The sequence below is a fragment of the Eleutherodactylus coqui genome, chromosome 8 (assembly GCF_035609145.1).
Source record: "Eleutherodactylus coqui strain aEleCoq1 chromosome 8, aEleCoq1.hap1, whole genome shotgun sequence".
In the NCBI taxonomy this organism is placed as follows: Eukaryota; Metazoa; Chordata; class Amphibia; order Anura; family Eleutherodactylidae; genus Eleutherodactylus; species Eleutherodactylus coqui.
Genome location: NC_089844.1, coordinates 190,648,407 through 190,674,143, shown reverse-complemented (window position 1 = coordinate 190,674,143; position 25,737 = coordinate 190,648,407). Strand labels below are relative to the sequence as shown.

Genomic DNA, 25,737 nt, shown 5'->3' with positions numbered 1-25,737 from the left:
CTTCTGTCGTTTGTCACAAAGTAGTCGTTAAACACAATGTATGAGAAAGTTCTTCTGGCCATTGGTGCCCTCGCATCCTTCCCTCACAGGTCGACAACTTGTAAAGACCAATGAAATCATGGACCCCAGATGTGCTGGCACTGATCCGGACTGCATCCCAAATCCTTAGGCTCACCTGATTGATAAGGCTACAATACCCGTTATCACCTAATTACTGTAACAGCCTCGCTCTACTACTTGTTGGTGAACGGACTTTATGGTGGCATGCTGTGCCCTACTGGCAATGTGCGTACATGGAGATGGCATGGAGGTGAACTTTTTATGCACCTGTTTGCAATGAGTCTGGCTGAAACACCTGAACTGAATAATTAGGAGGGGTTCACATATTTTGGGCCAATTAGTGTCCATGTGGTAACTTCCCATTGTAAATGTTTGAGATGCTGTCCAGTCAGATGCGCTGGCTGGGCTGCAGGATATCGGGACGGTTGTGCTGATCGGAGCTCTCTGTCACTTATTAGTTTTACAATTCTTACTTTTACAACTTAGCAGGGCTGAGCATATTCATATATGTACGTGCTGCCCTCCAGATGCTGTTTGGCAGGTGCTTCTGTGTTACTGTGTATACCAAACAACCTGCCAATATGCATCTGGAAAGCAGGGGGAGCGTACATATATGGATAATTTGTATGACCTGCATTAACATGCATACATATATGGATATGCATGACGTGCATGTAAGGGCGCACATATATGGCTATACATGACCTGCATGTACGAGCGTACATATATGGATATACATGACCTGCATGTACGAGCGTACATATATGGATATACATGACCTGCATGTACGAGTGTACATATATGGATATACATGACCTGCATCTACGAGCGTACATATATGGATATATGTATGACCTGCATGTACAAGCGTGCATATATGGATACACATGACCTGCATGTACGAGCGTGTATATATGGATACACATGACCTGCATGTACGAGCGTACATGTATGGATACACAGGACCTGCATGTATGAGCGTACATATATGGATACACATGACCTGCATGTACAAGCGTACATATATGGATATATGTATGACCTGCATGTACGAGCGTACATATATGGATATACATGACCTGCATGTACGAGCGTACGGATATGGATATACATGACTTGTATGTACGAGCGTACACATATGGATAAACACGACCTGCATGTACGAGCGTACATATATGGATATACATGACCTGCATGTACGAGCGTACGGATATGGATATACATGACTTGTATGTACGAGCGTACACATATGGATAAACAAGACCTGCATGTACGAGCGTACATATATGGATATACATGACCTGCATGTAGGGGCGTACATATATGGATACATGTAGCACCTGCATGTACGAGCATACATATATGGATATACATGAGCTGCATGTACGAGCATATGTATATGGATATACATGAGCTGCATGTACGAGCGTACATATATGGATACACATGACCTGCATGTACGAGCGTACATATATGGATACACATGACCTGCATGTACAAGCGTACATATATGTATACACATGACCTGTATGTACGAGTGTACATATATGCATATATGTATTACCTGCATGTACGAGCGTACTTATATGGATACACATCACCTGCATGTACGAGCGTGCATATATGGATATACATGACCTGCATGTACGAGCGTACATATATGGATATGCATGAACAGCATGTACGAGCGTACATATATGGATACACATGACCTGCATGTACGAGTGTACATATATGGACATACATGACCTGCATATACGAGCGTACATATATGGATATACATGACCTGCATGTACAAGCGTACATATATGGATATATGTATGACCTGCATATACAAGCGTACATGTATGGATATACATGACCTACATGTACGAACATACATATATGGATACACATGACCTGCATGTACGAGCGTACATATATGGATATACATGACCTGCACGTACGGGTATACATATATGGATATACATGACCTGCACGTACGAGCATACATATATGGATATACATGACCTACATGTACGAGCGTACATATATGGATATACATGACCTGCATGTAAAGGCGTACATATATGGATATACATGACCTACATGTACAAGCGTACATATATGGATATACATGACCTGCATGTAGGGGCGTACATATATGGATATACATGACCTAGATGTACGAGCGTACATATATGGATATACACGACCTGCATGTACGAGCGTACATATACGGATATACATGACCTGCATGTACGAGTGTACATATATGGATATATGTATGACCTGCATGTACAAGCGTGCATATATGGATACACATGACCTGCATGTACGAGCGTACATATATGGACATACATGACCTGCATGTACGAGCGTACATATATGGATATAAGTATGACCTGCATGTACAAGCATACACATATGGATATATATATGACCTGCATATACAAGAGTACATATATGGATATACATGACCTACATGTGCGAACATACATATATGGATACACATGACCTGCATGTACGAGCGTACATATATGGATATGCATGACCTGCACGTACGGGCGTACATATATGGATTCACATACCCTAAATCTACGAGCGTACATATATGGATATACATGACCTGCATGTAGGGGCGTACATATATGGATATGCATGACCTGCACGTACGGGCGTACATATATGGATTCACATGACCTACATCTACGAGCGTACATATATGGATATACATGACCTACATGTACGAGCGTACTTATATGGATATACATGACCTGCATGTACGAGCGTACATATATGGATAAATATGACCTGCATGTACGAGCGTACATATATAGATATATGTATGACCTGCATGTACAAGCGTGCATATATGGATACACATGACCTGCATGTACGAGCCTGCATAAATGGATATACACGACCTGCATGTACGAGCGTGCATATATGGATATACATGACCTGCATGTACGAACGTACATATATGGATATACATGACCTGCATGTACGAAAGTACATATATGGATATACATGACCAGCATATACGAGCGTACATATATGGATATACATGACCAGCATTTACGAGCGTACATATATGGATATACATGACCTGCATGTACGAGCGTACATATATGGATAAACATGACCTGCATGTACGAGCGTACATATATGGATATACATGACCTACATGTACGAGCGTACATTTATGGATATACATGACCTACATGTACGAGCGTACATATATGGATATACATGACCTGCATGTACGAGCGTACATATATGGATATACATGACCTGCATGTACGAGCGTACATATATGGATATATGTATGACCAGCATGTACAAGCGTGCATATATGGATACACATGACCTGCATGTACGAGCATACATATATGGATATATGTATGACCTGCATGTACGAGCGTACATATATGGATACACATGACCTGCATGTACGAGCGTACATATATGGATATACATGACCAGCATGTACGAGCGTACATATATGGATATACATGACCAGCATGTACGAGCGTACATACATGGATATACATGACCTGCATGTACGAGCGTACATATATGAATATACATGACCTGCATGTACGAGCGTACATATATGGATATACATAACCAGCATGTACGAGCGTACATATATGGATATACATGACGTGCATGTATGAGCGTACACATATGGATATACATGATCTGCATGTACGAGCGTACATATATGGATATACATGACCTGCATATACGAGCGTACATATATGGATATATGTATGACCTGCATGTACAAGCGTACATATATGGATACACATGACCCACATGTATGAGCGTACGTATATGGATACACATGACCTGCATGTACGAGCGTACACATATGGATACACATGACCTGCATGTACAAGCGTACATATATGGATATACACGACCTACATGTACGAACGTACATATATGGATATACATGACCTGCATGTACGAACGTACATATATGGATATACATGACCAGCATATACGAGCGTACATATATGGATATACATGACCTGCACGTACGAGCGTACATATATGGATATACATGACCTGCATGTACGAGCGTACATATATGGATACACATGACCTGCATGTACGAGCGTACATAAATGGATATACATGACCTGCACGTACGAGCGTACATATATGGATACACATGAACTGCATGTACGAGCGCACATATATGGATACACATGACCTACATGTACGAGCGTACATATATGGATTTACATGACCTGCATGTAGGGGCGTACATATATGGATATACATGACCTGCATGTAGGGGCGTACATATATGGATATACATGACCTACATGTACGAGTGTACATATATGGATATACATGACCTGCATATACGAGCGTACATATATGGATATATATATATGACCTGCATGTACACGCGTGCATATATGAATACACATGACCTGCATGTACGAGCGTGAATATATGGATACACAAGACCTGCATGTACAAGCGTACATATATGGATATACATGACCTGCATGTACGAGCGTACATATATGGACATACATGACCAGCATGTATGAGCGTACATATATGGATATACATGACCAGCATGTACGAGCGTACATATATGGATATACATGACCAGCATGTACGATCGTACATATATGGATATACATGACCTGCATGTACGAGCGTACATATATGGATATACATGACCTGCATGTACGAGCGTACATATATGGATTTATGTATGACCTGCATGTACGAGCGTACATATATGGATATACATGACCTGCATGTACATGCATACACATATGGATATATGTATGACCTGCATGTACGAGCGTACATATATGGATACACATGACCTGCATGTACGAGCGTACATGTATGGATACACAGGACCTGCATGTATGAGCGTACATATATGGATACACATGACCTGCATGTACAAGCGTACATATATGGATATATGTATGACCTGCATGTACGAGCGTACATATATGGATATACATGACCTGCATGTACGAGCGTACGGATATGGATATACATGACTTGTATGTACGAGCGTACACATATGGATAAACACGACCTGCATGTACGAGCGTACATATATGGATATACATGACCTGCATGTACGAGCGTACGGATATGGATATACATGACTTGTATGTACGAGCGTACACATATGGATAAACAAGACCTGCATGTACGAGCGTACATATATGGATATACATGACCTGCATGTAGGGGCGTACATATATGGATACATGTAGCACCTGCATGTACGAGCATACATATATGGATATACATGAGCTGCATGTACGAGCATATGTATATGGATATACATGAGCTGCATGTACGAGCGTACATATATGGATACAGATGACCTGCATGTACGAGCGTACATATATGGATACACATGACCTGCATGTACAAGCGTACATATATGTATACACATGACCTGTATGTACGAGTGTACATATATGCATATATGTATTACCTGCATGTACGAGCGTACTTATATGGATACACATCACCTGCATGTACGAGCGTGCATATATGGATATACATGACCTGCATGTACGAGCGTACATATATGGATATGCATGAACAGCATGTACGAGCGTACATATATGGATACACATGACCTGCATGTACGAGTGTACATATATGGACATACATGACCTGCATATACGAGCGTACATATATGGATATATGTATGACCTGCATGTACAAGCGTACATATATGGATATATGTATGACCTGCATATACAAGCGTACATGTATGGATATACATGACCTACATGTACGAACATACATATATGGATACACATGACCTGCATGTACGAGCGTACATATATGGATATACATGACCTGCACGTACGGGCATACATATATGGATATACATGACCTGCACGTACGAGCATACATATATGGATATACATGACCTACATGTACGAGCGTACATATATGGATATACATGACCTGCATGTAAAGGCGTACATATATGGATATACATGACCTACATGTACGAGCGTACATATATGGATATACATGACCTGCATGTAGGGGCGTACATATATGGATATACATGACCTAGATGTACGAGCGTACATATATGGATATACACGACCTGCATGTACGAGCGTACATATACGGATAGACATGACCTGCATGTACGAGTGTACATATATGGATATATGTATGACCTGCATGTACAAGCGTGCATATATGGATACACATGACCTGCATGTACGAGCGTACATATATGGACATACATGACCTGCATGTACGAGCGTACATATATGGATATAAGTATGACCTGCATGTACAAGCATACATATATGGATATATATATGACCTGCATATACAAGAGTACATATATGGATATACATGACCTACATGTGCGAACATACATATATGGATACACATGACCTGCATGTACGAGCGTACATATATGGATATGCATGACCTGCACGTACGGGCGTACATATATGGATTCACATGACCTACATCTACGAGCGTACATATATGGATATACATGACCTGCATGTAGGGGCGTACATATATGGATATGCATGACCTGCACGTACGGGCGTACATATATGGATTCACATGACCTACATCTACGAGCGTACATATATGGATATACATGACCTACATGTACGAGCGTACTTATATGGATATACATGACCTGCATGTACGAGCGTACATATATGGATAAATATGACCTGCATGTACGAGCGTACATATATGGATATATGTATGACCTGCATGTACAAGCGTGCATATATGGATACACATGACCTGCATGTACGAGCCTGCATAAATGGATATACACGACCTGCATGTACGAGCGTGCATATATGGATATACATGACCTGCATGTACGAACGTACATATATGGATATACATGACCTGCATGTACGAAAGTACATATATGGATATACATGACCAGCATATACGAGCGTACATATATGGATATACATGACCAGCATTTACGAGCGTACATATATGGATATACATGACCTGCATGTACGAGCGTACATATATGGATAAACATGACCTGCATGTACGAGCGTACATTTATGGATATACATGACCTACATGTACGAGCGTACATATATGGATATACATGACCTGCATGTACGAGCGTACATATATGGATATACATGACCTGCATGTACGAGCGTACATATATGGATATATGTATGACCAGCATGTACAAGCGTGCATATATGGATACACATGACCTGCATGTACGAGCATACATATATGGATATATGTATGACCTGCATGTACGAGCGTACATATATGGATACACATGACCTGCATGTACGAGCGTACATATATGGATATACATGACCAGCATGTACGAGCGTACATATATGGATATACATGACCAGCATGTACGAGCGTACATACATGGATATACATGACCTGCATGTACGAGCGTACATATATGAATATACATGACCTGCATGTACGAGCGTACATATATGGATATACATAACCAGCATGTACGAGCGTACATATATGGATATACATGACGTGCATGTATGAGCGTACACATATGGATATACATGATCTGCATGTACGAGCGTACATATATGGATATACATGACCTGCATATACGAGCGTACATATATGGATATATGTATGACCTGCATGTACAAGCGTACATATATGGATACACATGACCCACATGTATGAGCGTACGTATATGGATACACATGACCTGCATGTACGAGCGTACACATATGGATACACATGACCTGCATGTACGAGCGTACATATATGGATATACACGACCTACATGTACGAACGTACATATATGGATATACATGACCTGCATGTACGAACGTACATATATGGATATACATGACCAGCATATACGAGCGTACATATATGGATATACATGACCTGCACGTACGAGCGTACATATATGGATATACATGACCTGCATGTACGAGCGTACATATATGGATACACATGACCTGCATGTACGAGCGTACATAAATGGATATACATGACCTGCATGTACGAGCGTACATATATAGATACACATGAACTGCACGTACGAGCGCACATATATGGATACACATGACCTACATGTACGAGCGTACATATATGGATTTACATGACCTGCATGTAGGGGCGTACATATATGGATATACATGACCTGCATGTAGGGGCGTACATATATGGATATACATGACCTACATGTACGAGTGTACATATATGGATATACATGACCTGCATATACGAGCGTACATATATGGATATATATATATGACCTGCATGTACACGCGTGCATATATGAATACACATGACCTGCATGTACGAGCGTGAATATATGGATACACAAGACCTGCATGTACAAGCGTACAAATATGGATATACATGACCTGCATGTACGAGCGTACATATATGGACATACATGACCAGCATGTATGAGCGTACATATATGGATATACATGACCAGCATGTACGAGCGTACATATATGGATATACATGACCAGCATGTACGATCGTACATATATGGATATACATGACCTGCATGTACGAGCGTACATATATGGATATACATGACCTGCATGTACGAGCGTACATATATGGATACAGATGACCTGCATGTACGAGCGTACATATATGGATTTATGTATGACCTGCATGTACGAGCGTACATATATGGATATACATGACCTGCATGTACATGCATACACATATGGATATATGTATGACCTGCATGTACGAGCGTACATATATGGATACACATGACCTGCATGTACGAGCGTACATATATGGATATATGTATGACCTGCATGTACGAGCGTACATATATGGATATACATGACCTGCATGTACATGCATACACATATGGATATATGTATGACCTGCATGTACGAGCGTACATATATGGATATACATGACCTGCATGTACGAGCGAACATATATGGATATACATGACCTGCATGTACAAGCGTACATAAATGGATATACATGACCTGCACGTACGAGCGTACATATATGGATACACATGAACTGCATGTACGAGCGCACATATATGGATACACATGACCTACATGTACGAGCGTACATATATGGATTTACATGACCTGCATGTAGGGGCGTACATATATGGATATACATGACCTGCATGTAGGGGCGTACATATATGGATATACATGACCTACATGTACGAGTGTACATATATGGATATACATGACCTGCATATACGAGCGTACATATATGGATATATATATATGACCTGCATGTACACGCGTGCATATATGAATACACATGACCTGCATGTACGAGCGTGAATATATGGATACACAAGACCTGCATGTACAAGCGTACATATATGGATATACATGACCTGCATGTACGAGCGTACATATATGGACATACATGACCAGCATGTATGAGCGTACATATATGGATATACATGACCAGCATGTACGAGCGTACATATATGGATATACATGACCAGCATGTACGATCGTACATATATGGATATACATGACCTGCATGTACGAGCGTACATATATGGATATACATGACCTGCATGTACGAGCGTACATATATGGATTTATGTATGACCTGCATGTACGAGCGTACATATATGGATATACATGACCTGCATGTACATGCATACACATATGGATATATGTATGACCTGCATGTACGAGCGTACATATATGGATACACATGACCTGCATGTACGAGCGTACATGTATGGATACACAGGACCTGCATGTATGAGCGTACATATATGGATACACATGACCTGCATGTACAAGCGTACATATATGGATATATGTATGACCTGCATGTACGAGCGTACATATATGGATATACATGACCTGCATGTACGAGCGTACGGATATGGATATACATGACTTGTATGTACGAGCGTACACATATGGATAAACACGACCTGCATGTACGAGCGTACATATATGGATATACATGACCTGCATGTACGAGCGTACGGATATGGATATACATGACTTGTATGTACGAGCGTACACATATGGATAAACAAGACCTGCATGTACGAGCGTACATATATGGATATACATGACCTGCATGTAGGGGCGTACATATATGGATACATGTAGCACCTGCATGTACGAGCATACATATATGGATATACATGAGCTGCATGTACGAGCATATGTATATGGATATACATGAGCTGCATGTACGAGCGTACATATATGGATACAGATGACCTGCATGTACGAGCGTACATATATGGATACACATGACCTGCATGTACAAGCGTACATATATGTATACACATGACCTGTATGTACGAGTGTACATATATGCATATATGTATTACCTGCATGTACGAGCGTACTTATATGGATACACATCACCTGCATGTACGAGCGTGCATATATGGATATACATGACCTGCATGTACGAGCGTACATATATGGATATGCATGAACAGCATGTACGAGCGTACATATATGGATACACATGACCTGCATGTACGAGTGTACATATATGGACATACATGACCTGCATATACGAGCGTACATATATGGATATATGTATGACCTGCATGTACAAGCGTACATATATGGATATATGTATGACCTGCATATACAAGCGTACATGTATGGATATACATGACCTACATGTACGAACATACATATATGGATACACATGACCTGCATGTACGAGCGTACATATATGGATATACATGACCTGCACGTACGGGCATACATATATGGATATACATGACCTGCACGTACGAGCATACATATATGGATATACATGACCTACATGTACGAGCGTACATATATGGATATACATGACCTGCATGTAAAGGCGTACATATATGGATATACATGACCTACATGTACGAGCGTACATATATGGATATACATGACCTGCATGTAGGGGCGTACATATATGGATATACATGACCTAGATGTACGAGCGTACATATATGGATATACACGACCTGCATGTACGAGCGTACATATACGGATAGACATGACCTGCATGTACGAGTGTACATATATGGATATATGTATGACCTGCATGTACAAGCGTGCATATATGGATACACATGACCTGCATGTACGAGCGTACATATATGGACATACATGACCTGCATGTACGAGCGTACATATATGGATATAAGTATGACCTGCATGTACAAGCATACATATATGGATATATATATGACCTGCATATACAAGAGTACATATATGGATATACATGACCTACATGTGCGAACATACATATATGGATACACATGACCTGCATGTACGAGCGTACATATATGGATATGCATGACCTGCACGTACGGGCGTACATATATGGATTCACATGACCTACATCTACGAGCGTACATATATGGATATACATGACCTGCATGTAGGGGCGTACATATATGGATATGCATGACCTGCACGTACGGGCGTACATATATGGATTCACATGACCTACATCTACGAGCGTACATATATGGATATACATGACCTACATGTACGAGCGTACTTATATGGATATACATGACCTGCATGTACGAGCGTACATATATGGATAAATATGACCTGCATGTACGAGCGTACATATATGGATATATGTATGACCTGCATGTACAAGCGTGCATATATGGATACACATGACCTGCATGTACGAGCCTGCATAAATGGATATACACGACCTGCATGTACGAGCGTGCATATATGGATATACATGACCTGCATGTACGAACGTACATATATGGATATACATGACCTGCATGTACGAAAGTACATATATGGATATACATGACCAGCATATACGAGCGTACATATATGGATATACATGACCAGCATTTACGAGCGTACATATATGGATATACATGACCTGCATGTACGAGCGTACATATATGGATAAACATGACCTGCATGTACGAGCGTACATTTATGGATATACATGACCTACATGTACGAGCGTACATATATGGATATACATGACCTGCATGTACGAGCGTACATATATGGATATACATGACCTGCATGTACGAGCGTACATATATGGATATATGTATGACCAGCATGTACAAGCGTGCATATATGGATACACATGACCTGCATGTACGAGCATACATATATGGATATATGTATGACCTGCATGTACGAGCGTACATATATGGATACACATGACCTGCATGTACGAGCGTACATATATGGATATACATGACCAGCATGTACGAGCGTACATATATGGATATACATGACCAGCATGTACGAGCGTACATACATGGATATACATGACCTGCATGTACGAGCGTACATATATGAATATACATGACCTGCATGTACGAGCGTACATATATGGATATACATAACCAGCATGTACGAGCGTACATATATGGATATACATGACGTGCATGTATGAGCGTACACATATGGATATACATGATCTGCATGTACGAGCGTACATATATGGATATACATGACCTGCATATACGAGCGTACATATATGGATATATGTATGACCTGCATGTACAAGCGTACATATATGGATACACATGACCCACATGTATGAGCGTACGTATATGGATACACATGACCTGCATGTACGAGCGTACACATATGGATACACATGACCTGCATGTACGAGCGTACATATATGGATATACACGACCTACATGTACGAACGTACATATATGGATATACATGACCTGCATGTACGAACGTACATATATGGATATACATGACCAGCATATACGAGCGTACATATATGGATATACATGACCTGCACGTACGAGCGTACATATATGGATATACATGACCTGCATGTACGAGCGTACATATATGGATACACATGACCTGCATGTACGAGCGTACATAAATGGATATACATGACCTGCATGTACGAGCGTACATATATAGATACACATGAACTGCACGTACGAGCGCACATATATGGATACACATGACCTACATGTACGAGCGTACATATATGGATTTACATGACCTGCATGTAGGGGCGTACATATATGGATATACATGACCTGCATGTAGGGGCGTACATATATGGATATACATGACCTACATGTACGAGTGTACATATATGGATATACATGACCTGCATATACGAGCGTACATATATGGATATATATATATGACCTGCATGTACACGCGTGCATATATGAATACACATGACCTGCATGTACGAGCGTGAATATATGGATACACAAGACCTGCATGTACAAGCGTACAAATATGGATATACATGACCTGCATGTACGAGCGTACATATATGGACATACATGACCAGCATGTATGAGCGTACATATATGGATATACATGACCAGCATGTACGAGCGTACATATATGGATATACATGACCAGCATGTACGATCGTACATATATGGATATACATGACCTGCATGTACGAGCGTACATATATGGATATACATGACCTGCATGTACGAGCGTACATATATGGATACAGATGACCTGCATGTACGAGCGTACATATATGGATTTATGTATGACCTGCATGTACGAGCGTACATATATGGATATACATGACCTGCATGTACATGCATACACATATGGATATATGTATGACCTGCATGTACGAGCGTACATATATGGATACACATGACCTGCATGTACGAGCGTACATATATGGATATATGTATGACCTGCATGTACGAGCGTACATATATGGATATACATGACCTGCATGTACATGCATACACATATGGATATATGTATGACCTGCATGTACGAGCGTACATATATGGATATACATGACCTGCATGTACGAGCGAACATATATGGATATACATGACCTGCATGTACGAGCGTACATATATGGATACACATGACCTGCATGTACGAGCGTACATATATGGATATACATGACCTGCATGTACGAGCGTACATATATGGATACACATGACCTGTATGTACGAGCGTACATATACGGATATACATGACCTGCATGTACGAGCGTACATATATGGATATATGTATGACCTCCATGTACGAGTGTACATATATGGATATACATGACCTGCATGTACGAGCGTACAAATATGGATATACATGACCTGCATGTACGAGCGTACATATATGGATACACATGACCTGCATGTACGAGCGTACATATATGGATACACATGACCTGCATATAAAAGCGTACGTATATGGATATACGTATGGCCTGCATGTACGAGCGTACTTATATGGATACACATGACCTGCATGTACGAGCGTACATATATGGATATACATGACCTGCATGTATGAGCGTACATATATGGATACACATGACCTGCATGTACGAGCGTACATATATGGATATACATGACCTGCATGTACGAGCGTACATATATGGATATACATGACCTGCATGTACGAGCGTACATATATGGATATACATGACCTGCATGTACGAGCGTACATATATGGATATACATGACCTGCATGTACGAGCGTACATATATGGATATACATGACCAGCATGTACGATCGTACATATATGTATATACATGACCTGCATGTACGAGCGTACATATATGGATACAGATGACCTGCATGTACGAGCGTACATATATGGATTTATGTATGACCTGCATGTACGAGCGTACATATATGGATATACATGACCTGCATATACAAGCGTACATATATGGATACACATGACCTGCATAAACGAGTGTACATATATGGATACACATGAACTGCATGTACGAGCGTACATATATGGATATACATGACCTGCATGTACGAGCGTAGATTTATGGATATATGTATGACCTGCATGTACAAGCGTGCATATATGGATACACATGACCTGCATAAACGAGCGTACATATATGGATATACATGACCTGCATGTACGAGCGTACATATATGGATATACATGACCTGCATATACGAGCGTACATATATGGATACACATGACCTGTATGTACGAGCGTACATATATGAATATACAAGACCTGCATGTACGAGCGTACATATATTTATACACATGACCTGAATCGAACTTAAAGCCAAGGCTACGGGAAGATATAGCAGTAGGAGAAGAACAGGTGGAATCTCTGTGGGTAGATGTTGCAGTACTGGAGGGGGTTCAAAGAAGAGTGACTAAACTAATACATGGAATGATGGGACTGGAATACCTAGAGAGGCATCAAAACTGGGATTATTCCCCCTGGAAAAAAAACGGCTATGGGGTGATCAAATAACTATGTATAAGTACATGAGGGGACAATACAAGGATCTCTCCCAGGATCTGTTTAGACCCAGGACTGCGACGGTAACAAAAGGGCATCCGCTACATCTAGAAGAAAGCGGGTTTCATCACCAACACAGAAGGGGATTCTTTACTGTAAGAGCAGTTAGACTGTGGAACTCTCTGCCTGAGGATGTAGTGATGGCAAAATCCATAGAGGAGTTTAAAAGGGGACTTGATGTCTTTCTGGAGCTGAAGGATATTACAGGATATAAATCTTAGGTTAATTGCTAATCCGGGTATACAGGCAGGTAGGAACTATTAGGGGTTGATCCAGGGAACAGTCTGATTGCCATTAGGGAGTCGGGAAGGAATTTTTCCCCAAAAGGGCTAATTGGCTTCTGCTCTTGGGGTTTTTTGCCTTCCTTTGGATCAACACAGGAGGATAGACAGGCTGGACTAGATGGACATTGTCTTCATTCGACTTAACAAACTATGTTACTATGTTACGAGCGTACATAAATGGATATATGTATGAACTGTATTTACGAGCGTACATATATGGATATACATGACCTGCATGTACAAGCGTACATATATGGATATACATGACCTGCATGTACGAGCATACATATATGGATATATGTAGGACCTGCATGTAAGAGCGTACATATATGGATATATGTAGGACCTGCATGTACGAGCGTACATATATGGATAAATGTAGGACCTGCATGTACGAGCGTACATATATGGATAAATGTAGGACCTGCATGTATGAGCGTACATATATGGATATACATGACCTGCATGTACGAGCGTACATATATGGATATACATGACCTGCATGTACGAGCGTACATATATGGATATACATGACCTGCATGTACGAGTGTACATATATGGATACACATGACCTGCATGTACGAGCGTACATATATGGATACACATGACCTGCATGTACGAGCGTACATTTATGGATATATGTAGGACCTGCATGTACGAGCGTACATATATGGATATACATGAGCAGCATGTACGAGCGTACATATATGGATATACATGACCTGCATGTACGAGCGTACATATATGGATATACATGACCTGCATGTACGAGCGTACATATATGGATATATGTAGGACCTGCATGTACGGGCGTACATATATGGATATATGTAGGACCTGCATGTACGAGCGTACATATATGGATAAATGTAGGACCTGCATGTACGAGCGTACATATATGGATAAATGTATGACCTGCATGTACGAGCGTACATATATGGATATACATGACCTGCATGTACGAGCGAACATATATGGATATACATGACCTGCATGTACGAGCGTACATATATGGATACACATGACCTGCATGTACGAGCGTACATATATGGATATACATGACCTGCATGTACGAGCGTACATATATGGATACACATGACCTGTATGTACGAGCGTACATATACGGATATACATGACCTGCATGTACGAGCGTACATATATGGATATATGTATGACCTCCATGTACGAGCGTACATATATGGATATACATGACCTGCATGTACGAGCGTACATACATGGATATACATGACCAGCATGTACGAGCGTACATATATGGATACACCTGACCTGCATGTACGAGCGTACATATATGGATATATGTATGACCTGCATGTACGAGCGTACATATATGGATATACATGACCTGCATGTACGAGCGTACATATATGGATACACATGACCTGCATGTACGAGCGTACATATACGAATATACATGACCTGTATGTGTGAGCGTACATATACGGATATATATGACCTGCATGTACGAGCGTACATATATGGATACACATGACCTGCATGTACGAGCGTACATCTACGGATATACATGACCTGCATGTACGAGCGTACATATATGGATATATGTATGACCTCCATGTACGAGTGTACATATATGGATATACATGACCTGCATGTACGAGCGTACAAATATGGATATACATGACCTGCATGTACGAGCGTACATATATGGATACACATGACCTGCATGTACGAGCGTACATATATGGATACACATGACCTGCATGTACGAGCGTACATATATGGATACACATGACCTGCATATAAAAGCGTACGTATATGGATATACGTATGGCCTGCATGTACGAGCGTACTTATATGGATACACATGACCTGCATGTACGAGCGTACATATATGGATATACATGACCTGCATGTATGAGCGTACATATATGGATACACATGACCTGCATGTACGAGCGTACATATATGGATATACATGACCTGCATGTACGAGCGTACATATATGGATATACATGACCTGCATGTACGAGCGTACATATATGGATATACATGACCTGCATGTACGAGCGTACATATATGGATATACATGACCAGCATGTACGATCGTACATATATGTATATACATGACCTGCATGTACGAGCGTACATATATGGATACAGATGACCTGCATGTACGAGCGTACATATATGGATTTATGTATGACCTGCATGTACGAGCGTACATATATGGATATACATGACCTGCATATACAAGCGTACATATATGGATACACATGACCTGCATAAACGAGTGTACATATATGGATACACATGAACTGCATGTACGAGCGTACATATATGGATATACATGACCTGCATGTACGAGCGTAGATTTATGGATATATATTTATGACCTGCATGTACAAGCGTGCATATATGGATACACATGACCTGCATAAACGAGCGTACATATATGGATATACATGACCTGCATGTACGAGCGTACATATATGGATATACATGACCTGCATATACGAGCGTACATATATGGATACACATGACCTGTATGTACGAGCGTACATATATGAATATACAAGACCTGCATGTACGAGCGTACATATATTTATACACATGACCTGAATCGAACTTAAAGCCAAGGCTACGGGAAGATATAGCAGTAGGAGAAGAACAGGTGGAATCTCTGTGGGTAGATGTTGCAGTACTGGAGGGGGTTCAAAGAAGAGTGACTAAACTAATACATGGAATGATGGGACTGGAATACCTAGAGAGGCATCAAAACTGGGATTATTCCCCCTGGAAAAAAAACGGCTATGGGGTGATCAAATAACTATGTATAAGTACATGAGGGGACAATACAAGGATCTCTCCCAGGATCTGTTTAGACCCAGGACTGCGACGGTAACAAGAGGGCATCCGCTACATCTAGAAGAAAGCGGGTTTCATCACCAACACAGAAGGGGATTCTTTACTGTAAGAGCAGTTAGACTGTGGAACTCTCTGCCTGAGGATGTAGTGATGGCAAAATCCATAGAGGAGTTTAAAAGGGGACTTGATGTCTTTCTGGAGCTGAAGGATATTACAGGATATAAATCTTAGGTTAATTGCTAATCCGGGTATACAGGCAGGTAGGAACTATTAGGGGTTGATCCAGGGAACAGTCTGATTGCCATTAGGGAGTCGGGAAGGAATTTTTCCCCAAAAGGGCTAATTGGCTTCTGCTCTTGGGGTTTTTTGCCTTCCTTTGGATCAACACAGGAGGATAGACAGGCTGGACTAGATGGACATTGTCTTCATTCGACTTAACAAACTATGTTACTATGTTACGAGCGTACATAAATGGATATATGTATGAACTGTATTTACGAGCGTACATATATGGATATACATGACCTGCATGTACAAGCGTACATATATGGATATACATGACCTGCATGTACGAGCATACATATATGGATATATGTAGGACCTGCATGTACGAGCGTACATATATGGATATATGTAGGACCTGCATGTACGAGCGTACATATATGGATAAATGTAGGACCTGCATGTACGAGCGTACATATATGGATAAATGTAGGACCTGCATGTATGAGCGTACATATATGGATATACATGACCTGCATGTACGAGCGTACATATATGGATATACATGACCTGCATGTACGAGCGTACATATATGGATATACATGACCTGCATGTACGAGTGTACATATATGGATACACATGACCTGCATGTACGAGCGTACATATATGGATACACATGACCTGCATGTACGAGCGTACATTTATGGATATATGTAGGACCTGCATGTACGAGCGTACATATATGGATATACATGAGCAGCATGTACGAGCGTACATATATGGATATACATGACCTGCATGTACGAGCGTACATATATGGATATACATGACCTGCATGTACGAGCGTACATATATGGATATATGTAGGACCTGCATGTACGGGCGTACATATATGGATATATGTAGGACCTGCATGTACGAGCGTACATATATGGATAAATGTAGGACCTGCATGTACGAGCGTACATATATGGATACACATGACCTGCATGTACGAGCGTACATATATGGATATATGTAGGACCTGCATGTACGAGCGTACATATATGGATATACATGACCTGCATGTACAAGCGTACATATATGGATATACATGACCTGCATGTACGAGCATACATATATGGATATATGTAGGACCTGCATGTACGAGCGTACATATATGGATATATGTAGGACCTGCATGTACGAGCGTACATATATGGATAAATGTAGGACCTGCATGTACGAGCGTACATATATGGATAAATGTAGGACCTGCATGTATGAGCGTACATATATGGATATACATGACCTGCATGTACGAGCGTACATATATGGATATACATGACCTGCATGTACGAGCGTACATATATGGATATACATGACCTGCATGTACGAGTGTACATATATGGATACACATGACCTGCATGTACGAGCGTACATATATGGATACACATGACCTGCATGTACGAGCGTACATTTATGGATATATGTAGGACCTGCATGTACGAGCGTACATATATGGATATACATGAGCAGCATGTACGAGCGTACATATATGGATATACATGACCTGCATGTACGAGCGTACATATATGGATATACATGACCTGCATGTACGAGCGTACATATATGGATATATGTAGGACCTGCATGTACGGGCGTACATATATGGATATATGTAGGACCTGCATGTACGAGCGTACATATATGGATAAATGTAGGACCTGCATGTACGAGCGTACATATATGGATACACATGACCTGCATGTACGAGCGTACATATATGGATATATGTAGGACCTGCATGTACGAGCATACATATATGGATATACATGACCTGCATGTACGAGCGTACATATATGGATACACATGACCAGCATGTATGAGCGTACATATATGGATATACATGACCTGCATGTACGAGCGTACATATATGGATATACATGACCTGCATGTACGAGCGTACATATATGGATATACATGACCTACATGTACGAGCGTACATATATGGATATACATGATCTGCATGTACGAGCATACATATATGGATATGCATGCCCTGCATGTACGAGTGTACATATATGGATACACATGACCTGCATGTACGAGCGTACATATATGGATATACATGACTTGCATGTACGAGCGTACATATATGGATATACATGACCTGCATGTACGAGCGTACATATATGGATATACATGACCTGCATGTACGAGCATACATATATGGATATGCATGCCCTGAATGTACGAGCGTACATATATGGATACACATGACCTGCCCTGCATGTCTCTCCGGTCCGGCCCTGCAAAGTAAGATATCAAACCGACTAAGCCAATAAGTGACACCAGTGGGGCTATTATACTAATAGACAGCACAAGCTTAGACTAGACAGCCTGTAAATGTCGCTCTACTGAATGACTAATCGGTCAAATTATAAGGCTGGGTTTCCACACGGCGTATTCCCAGAGGAAATTTCGCGATTTGGCTGCAGCGAAACAACGTGAAATTTCCACCGGGAAAGCGCTGCTTCAAAACCCGTGGCACCTAGCCAGGGGTTTTGGAGCGGCTTGGCCGCACACTTTTCCATTGCAGCTGGCGCTCCCATAGAGTAGAGTGCGGTCGCAATGGGGGAAAAAAAAAAGATTGGACATGCTGCGGCCGGCGATTTCTGTGAAATCTCGTCCACATGGCCGGCTAATCTCGGGATTAGCAGCCGCAGGCGAATTTGCCATGGCGAAATTCCGGACAGAATTTCCGCGGCAAATCCGCCCTGTGTGAACCCAGCCTAAGACTATTTAGTCTTCTACTTTATACCAACTTTATGTGGCTTAGTTTATGACAAAAAACGCATCACTTTTTGTGCAGTTTTTGGCGCATTGTGTTGCATTTAGGGCTCATGTCCACGGGCAAAATGAGATTTAAAATCCGCAGCGGATCTCCCGCGCGCGGATCCGCACCCCATAGGGATGCATTGACCACCCGCGGGTAGATAAATACCCGCGGATCGTCAATAAAAGTGATTTTTAAAAAAATGGAGCATGAAAAAATCTGGACCATGCTCCATTTTCATGCGGGTCTCCCGCAGGGACGGCTCCCGCGGGCTTCTATTGAAGCCTATGGAAGCCATCCGGATCCGCGGGAGACCTAAAATAGGAATTTAAAGCATTTACTCACCAGCAGCGGGCCGCGAAGCTCTGCTCTTCCTCACGGCCGCATCTCCCTTGCTTCGGCTCGGCGGATGTGCCCGGCGCATGCGCGCGGCACGTCGACGACGTGCCGGCGACGTGCCGCCGGCGTCAGGAATTCATCCGCCGGCCGAAAATGAAGATCCGGCCGTGAGGAAGAGCAGAGCTTCGCCGCCCGCTACGGATAGGTAAATGCTTTTAAATTGCTATTTTCAGCGCTCATGTCCGCGGGGCAGGAGGGACCCGCTGAAGATTCTACATGTAGAATCTGCAGCGGATCTGATTTTCCCCGTGGACATGAGGCCTTAGGCCACGCACCTTTTCTAGAAAGAAATACACCTTCGATAAACACAGCAAAAAAACTGTCCAGATGCCTAAAGGGCGGGTAAATGAGTGTTTGACAGCTTGCTGGCTGATTTGCACCAGAAAACTGTAGAATTTCCAGTAGTAAACCAGCCCCAGGGTGTCTGCCGGCAGCCCGGACAGCTTAGGGGGCCTGACAGCTTCCCTTAGGCCTTTCTCACACATGCGCTTTTTACTGCAATTGAACGCTGGGGTAATCATGGTAAAACGCTCCCATTGATTTCAATGGGGCCTCGCAGACCGGAGCTCCAGCGGGAACTTCCTAATGCAATGATTTTCAAGCGCAGTCTGCTTTTTTTTTTGCACTTTTTGCTTTCTAAAGCACCTCATCAGCCATCACAGTGATGGGCGGCGTTAAAAAAAACCCTTTTGGATGCTGTGCGAAAATGGCGGTAAAAATCGCAGTGTATTTGTGCCAATGTGTAAGAGTGGCCTTAAATATATGACTGCAGTTGTGGGCCAAAGAGGAACACGTGAACTGAATGCATCTTACCTTTTATTTTGCTGAAGTACATAAATATCTCCTTACCAGAATGTCTTTATCTAACGGAGATGAGCCAGAAGATGAGCCGACTTGGTCAAATTGAAAAGATTGCACTGTGGCAGCATCGTTTTTCCTGAAAAAGGTAATAAACAAAAAAAAACACAAATTGATGCAAAGTAGTCTACTTATCACTGGGATATGCCTGAAGGCAAATGGAAAACTTAAAGGGGTTGTCCAGGATTTTGGGGATCTTTGCCATTGCTGATCGGTCCTCATGATCGGGATCTCACCAATCAGCTGATTCCTGGCACCGCACTCTTACAAGCAGCGTAGGAAGCAGATTGTGCCGCCCGTATGGCAGCGGCTCAGGTTCGTATTGCTTTCAATTTAATAAGAGCTATGCCTGTACTACCAAACCGCGTCGCCACAACACAGATGGCGCATCCCTGAAGTCCCGGACCACCTCTTTAATGGGTACCTGGCATTTCATTAAAGGGGTTTTCCTAGTTATTTATTTCCATGAAGTCTGACTGCCATTTCAGCGGTCCAGCACCACCACATCTGTCAAAAGGCCCGGGGACATCCTACGTCTCGGCAGGTTTACGGGACAACATCAGGCCTGTCGGGCCTTCTATTTGCTGCAGTGGTCACATGGGTAAATGACCCACGGGACCACGGCAGTACCTGTTGAACAGAAGACCGGAGTGGTAGTGAGTGGTGGCACATCAAGGCAGCACAAAGTGAGTATGGTGGGGTTTTCATGTCCAGTGCCACCATAAACTGGAAACAAATCCATGGGCTTGTAGTGTAGGGTGATTTGGGACACATAACCGTGTTATTTTCCTCAGAAGTGCCCCACAGCAGCTGTTTTATTTTTCCATCGTTATCGCTGTCGGAGGACTTGTTTTTTTTTTGCGGGACGAGTTGTATTTCTCAATGGTACTACTTAATGTACTATAAAATGTACTGAAAAACTTTTTGGAAATTCTAAGTGGCGTTGTGGTACGAGGGCATAGAAAAATTAATGTACTTTAACTGCTATTGCTTCTCTGTTACCAGCCAGAGAACTGGAGTATATTGGAAGTCTTCTCTGCTCACACTGTTGTAATTGGAAACCAAAATAGCCCAATTCCAAAGCAACCCCCTTATGGAATTCTTTCTGCCTTAGATCTTCCTTAGTGTTAACCAAATCTGTGATTTAAGCCAGCCCACACTGTATAAGGGTGTTAGAAACTTTCTGTATAGTCACTCTGGGTGAAAGATGTGAATCGACCCGGGTCTGTGTGCACATAAAACAAACACCATTTCCTGAGGAGATCCCGGGTTGTCCTGTCAAATGTCATATATCATCTGGGGGACTTGTCCGGGATTTGATGGCTTTTTACCACCTGACTCCCCTGGGAGGCGTTACAGAAATATTTCCGCAGATATGACCGCCATGGCGCCACTCACAGATTTCTCTGGAACAACGGAAAACTCTGCTCAGATATGCCCGTCTACCTCCCAGCGGGGTAATGGAAACTGAGAAGGATCTCAGGAAATGGATGGTGTACGGTGACGTACGTTTGAGGGCAACTACAAAGGATGAGCCAGCATTTTGAGATAGTATATTGTGAGATAGTATGGTAACGATGCTATAGAGGCCATCGCTAGTAAACAACCTGCCCCGTATGGACAGAAGTAGGACCCTGGCCACACCCTAGACAGATAGACCCTAGTAGCTTGATGGGAATTCCAAGTGAAGATGTCTTGAGTAATAATTATGATTGGAGGCCATCGTAATACTGTTCGTAGAAATTTGCTAATGAACTCTGCTGGTCTGAAATAAGTAAGGTTCGTAAATGGGATTTACCAAGGATTTTAATACTATCTTTGGAATGTATGTCGCAGAATTTCAGTAAACGGCATTGTACAGTTAGTGATGTAAACGTAGACAACAAAAGGTAGCCTTTTATCCGTACGGGGTTACGCTGACTCTAAAACTGATGTAGATGGGATGTTCACAGCAGAAGAACTAGTGCCAGCTGTTGCAGGTAGCAGGCATGTGTAGAGAATGAAGAGCTTGACAGAAAATTGCGCACTGTTGTTTAGATGAAAAGGTTTGAAAAAACGTGTTAGATGATAATGGGGGAATTGTGGCTGATAAACGATGGCTGAAATTTGCAGTAATCACAGCTGCAGGGGGATCAGTAAACTTATTCATTAATTTCACAGACTGAAATCCTTTAGAAATTAAAACGTAACTTTTAATTATACTTTCATAAAATATTATGTAAAGGAAGATGGTAATAAAGGTCATTTATTTATTTCTTAATTATGCAATTGCTTAGAGGATGATAATGAAAATCACATCTACTTTTATGCAATTGACTTAGGTCCTTCAAAATGGTGGGATACATGTAAATGTTCCCTAATGGTTATAGTACCCATTGTTGATTAACATGATGCCGTATAAAGGCAATTTGGTATGGGGTGCTTAATGGACGTTTATAGGGTAGTTTATAGATGGTAGCTCAAACACTGGATCTTGAGCCTAGATGAGTACTATAGGGCATTCTTAGTACATCTTCTTAAGGTTGGTTGTACCAACCTCAGGGATCACAGGGTCAGAATATAGAAAGAAATTGAGGTTGAGGCAGGACAACTCTATACCCTGACATACATAACTGTGTTTTATACCCTGAAAAGCCTTTATAATCAAACTGGCAGCATTGGCTTAAGGTATCCGGGTTGCAGATACTTATATCATTTTGTTTCTGTAAGCCGGGATAGCCATTTCTGATAATTACAGATGGTCGTCATCTTATCCAGCATTTTTTCGGTGTACGGTCTAGAGATCTCCATTACGTATAGACACACACCTGAATGCTGTTTTTTTACACTCGTGGTGTATTGTCTATGGATAATTTCCGTATTATATGGACATACACCCGAGCGTTTGATCTCTTATACATCTGGTTCTATCTATGTATATGGCTCCTGATGAATCGCGAAGGCGATAGAAACGCGTTGAGCTGAGTTTATATAGAGCCTAGAAATTGGACGATAAA

General features: G+C 41.5%; 1 protein-coding gene across 1 annotated transcript in view; it reads right to left on the bottom strand.

Annotated features, from left to right (window-relative positions):
* Positions 1–25,737, bottom strand: part of DNAH7 (dynein axonemal heavy chain 7) — a 499,785-nt gene that overhangs the window by 435,715 nt on the left and 38,333 nt on the right. The window contains exon 5 of the mRNA XM_066577151.1: positions 22,733–22,820. Coding sequence (XP_066433248.1) covers positions 22,733–22,820 — 88 coding nt within the window. The remainder of the gene's footprint in view (positions 1–22,732; positions 22,821–25,737) is intronic.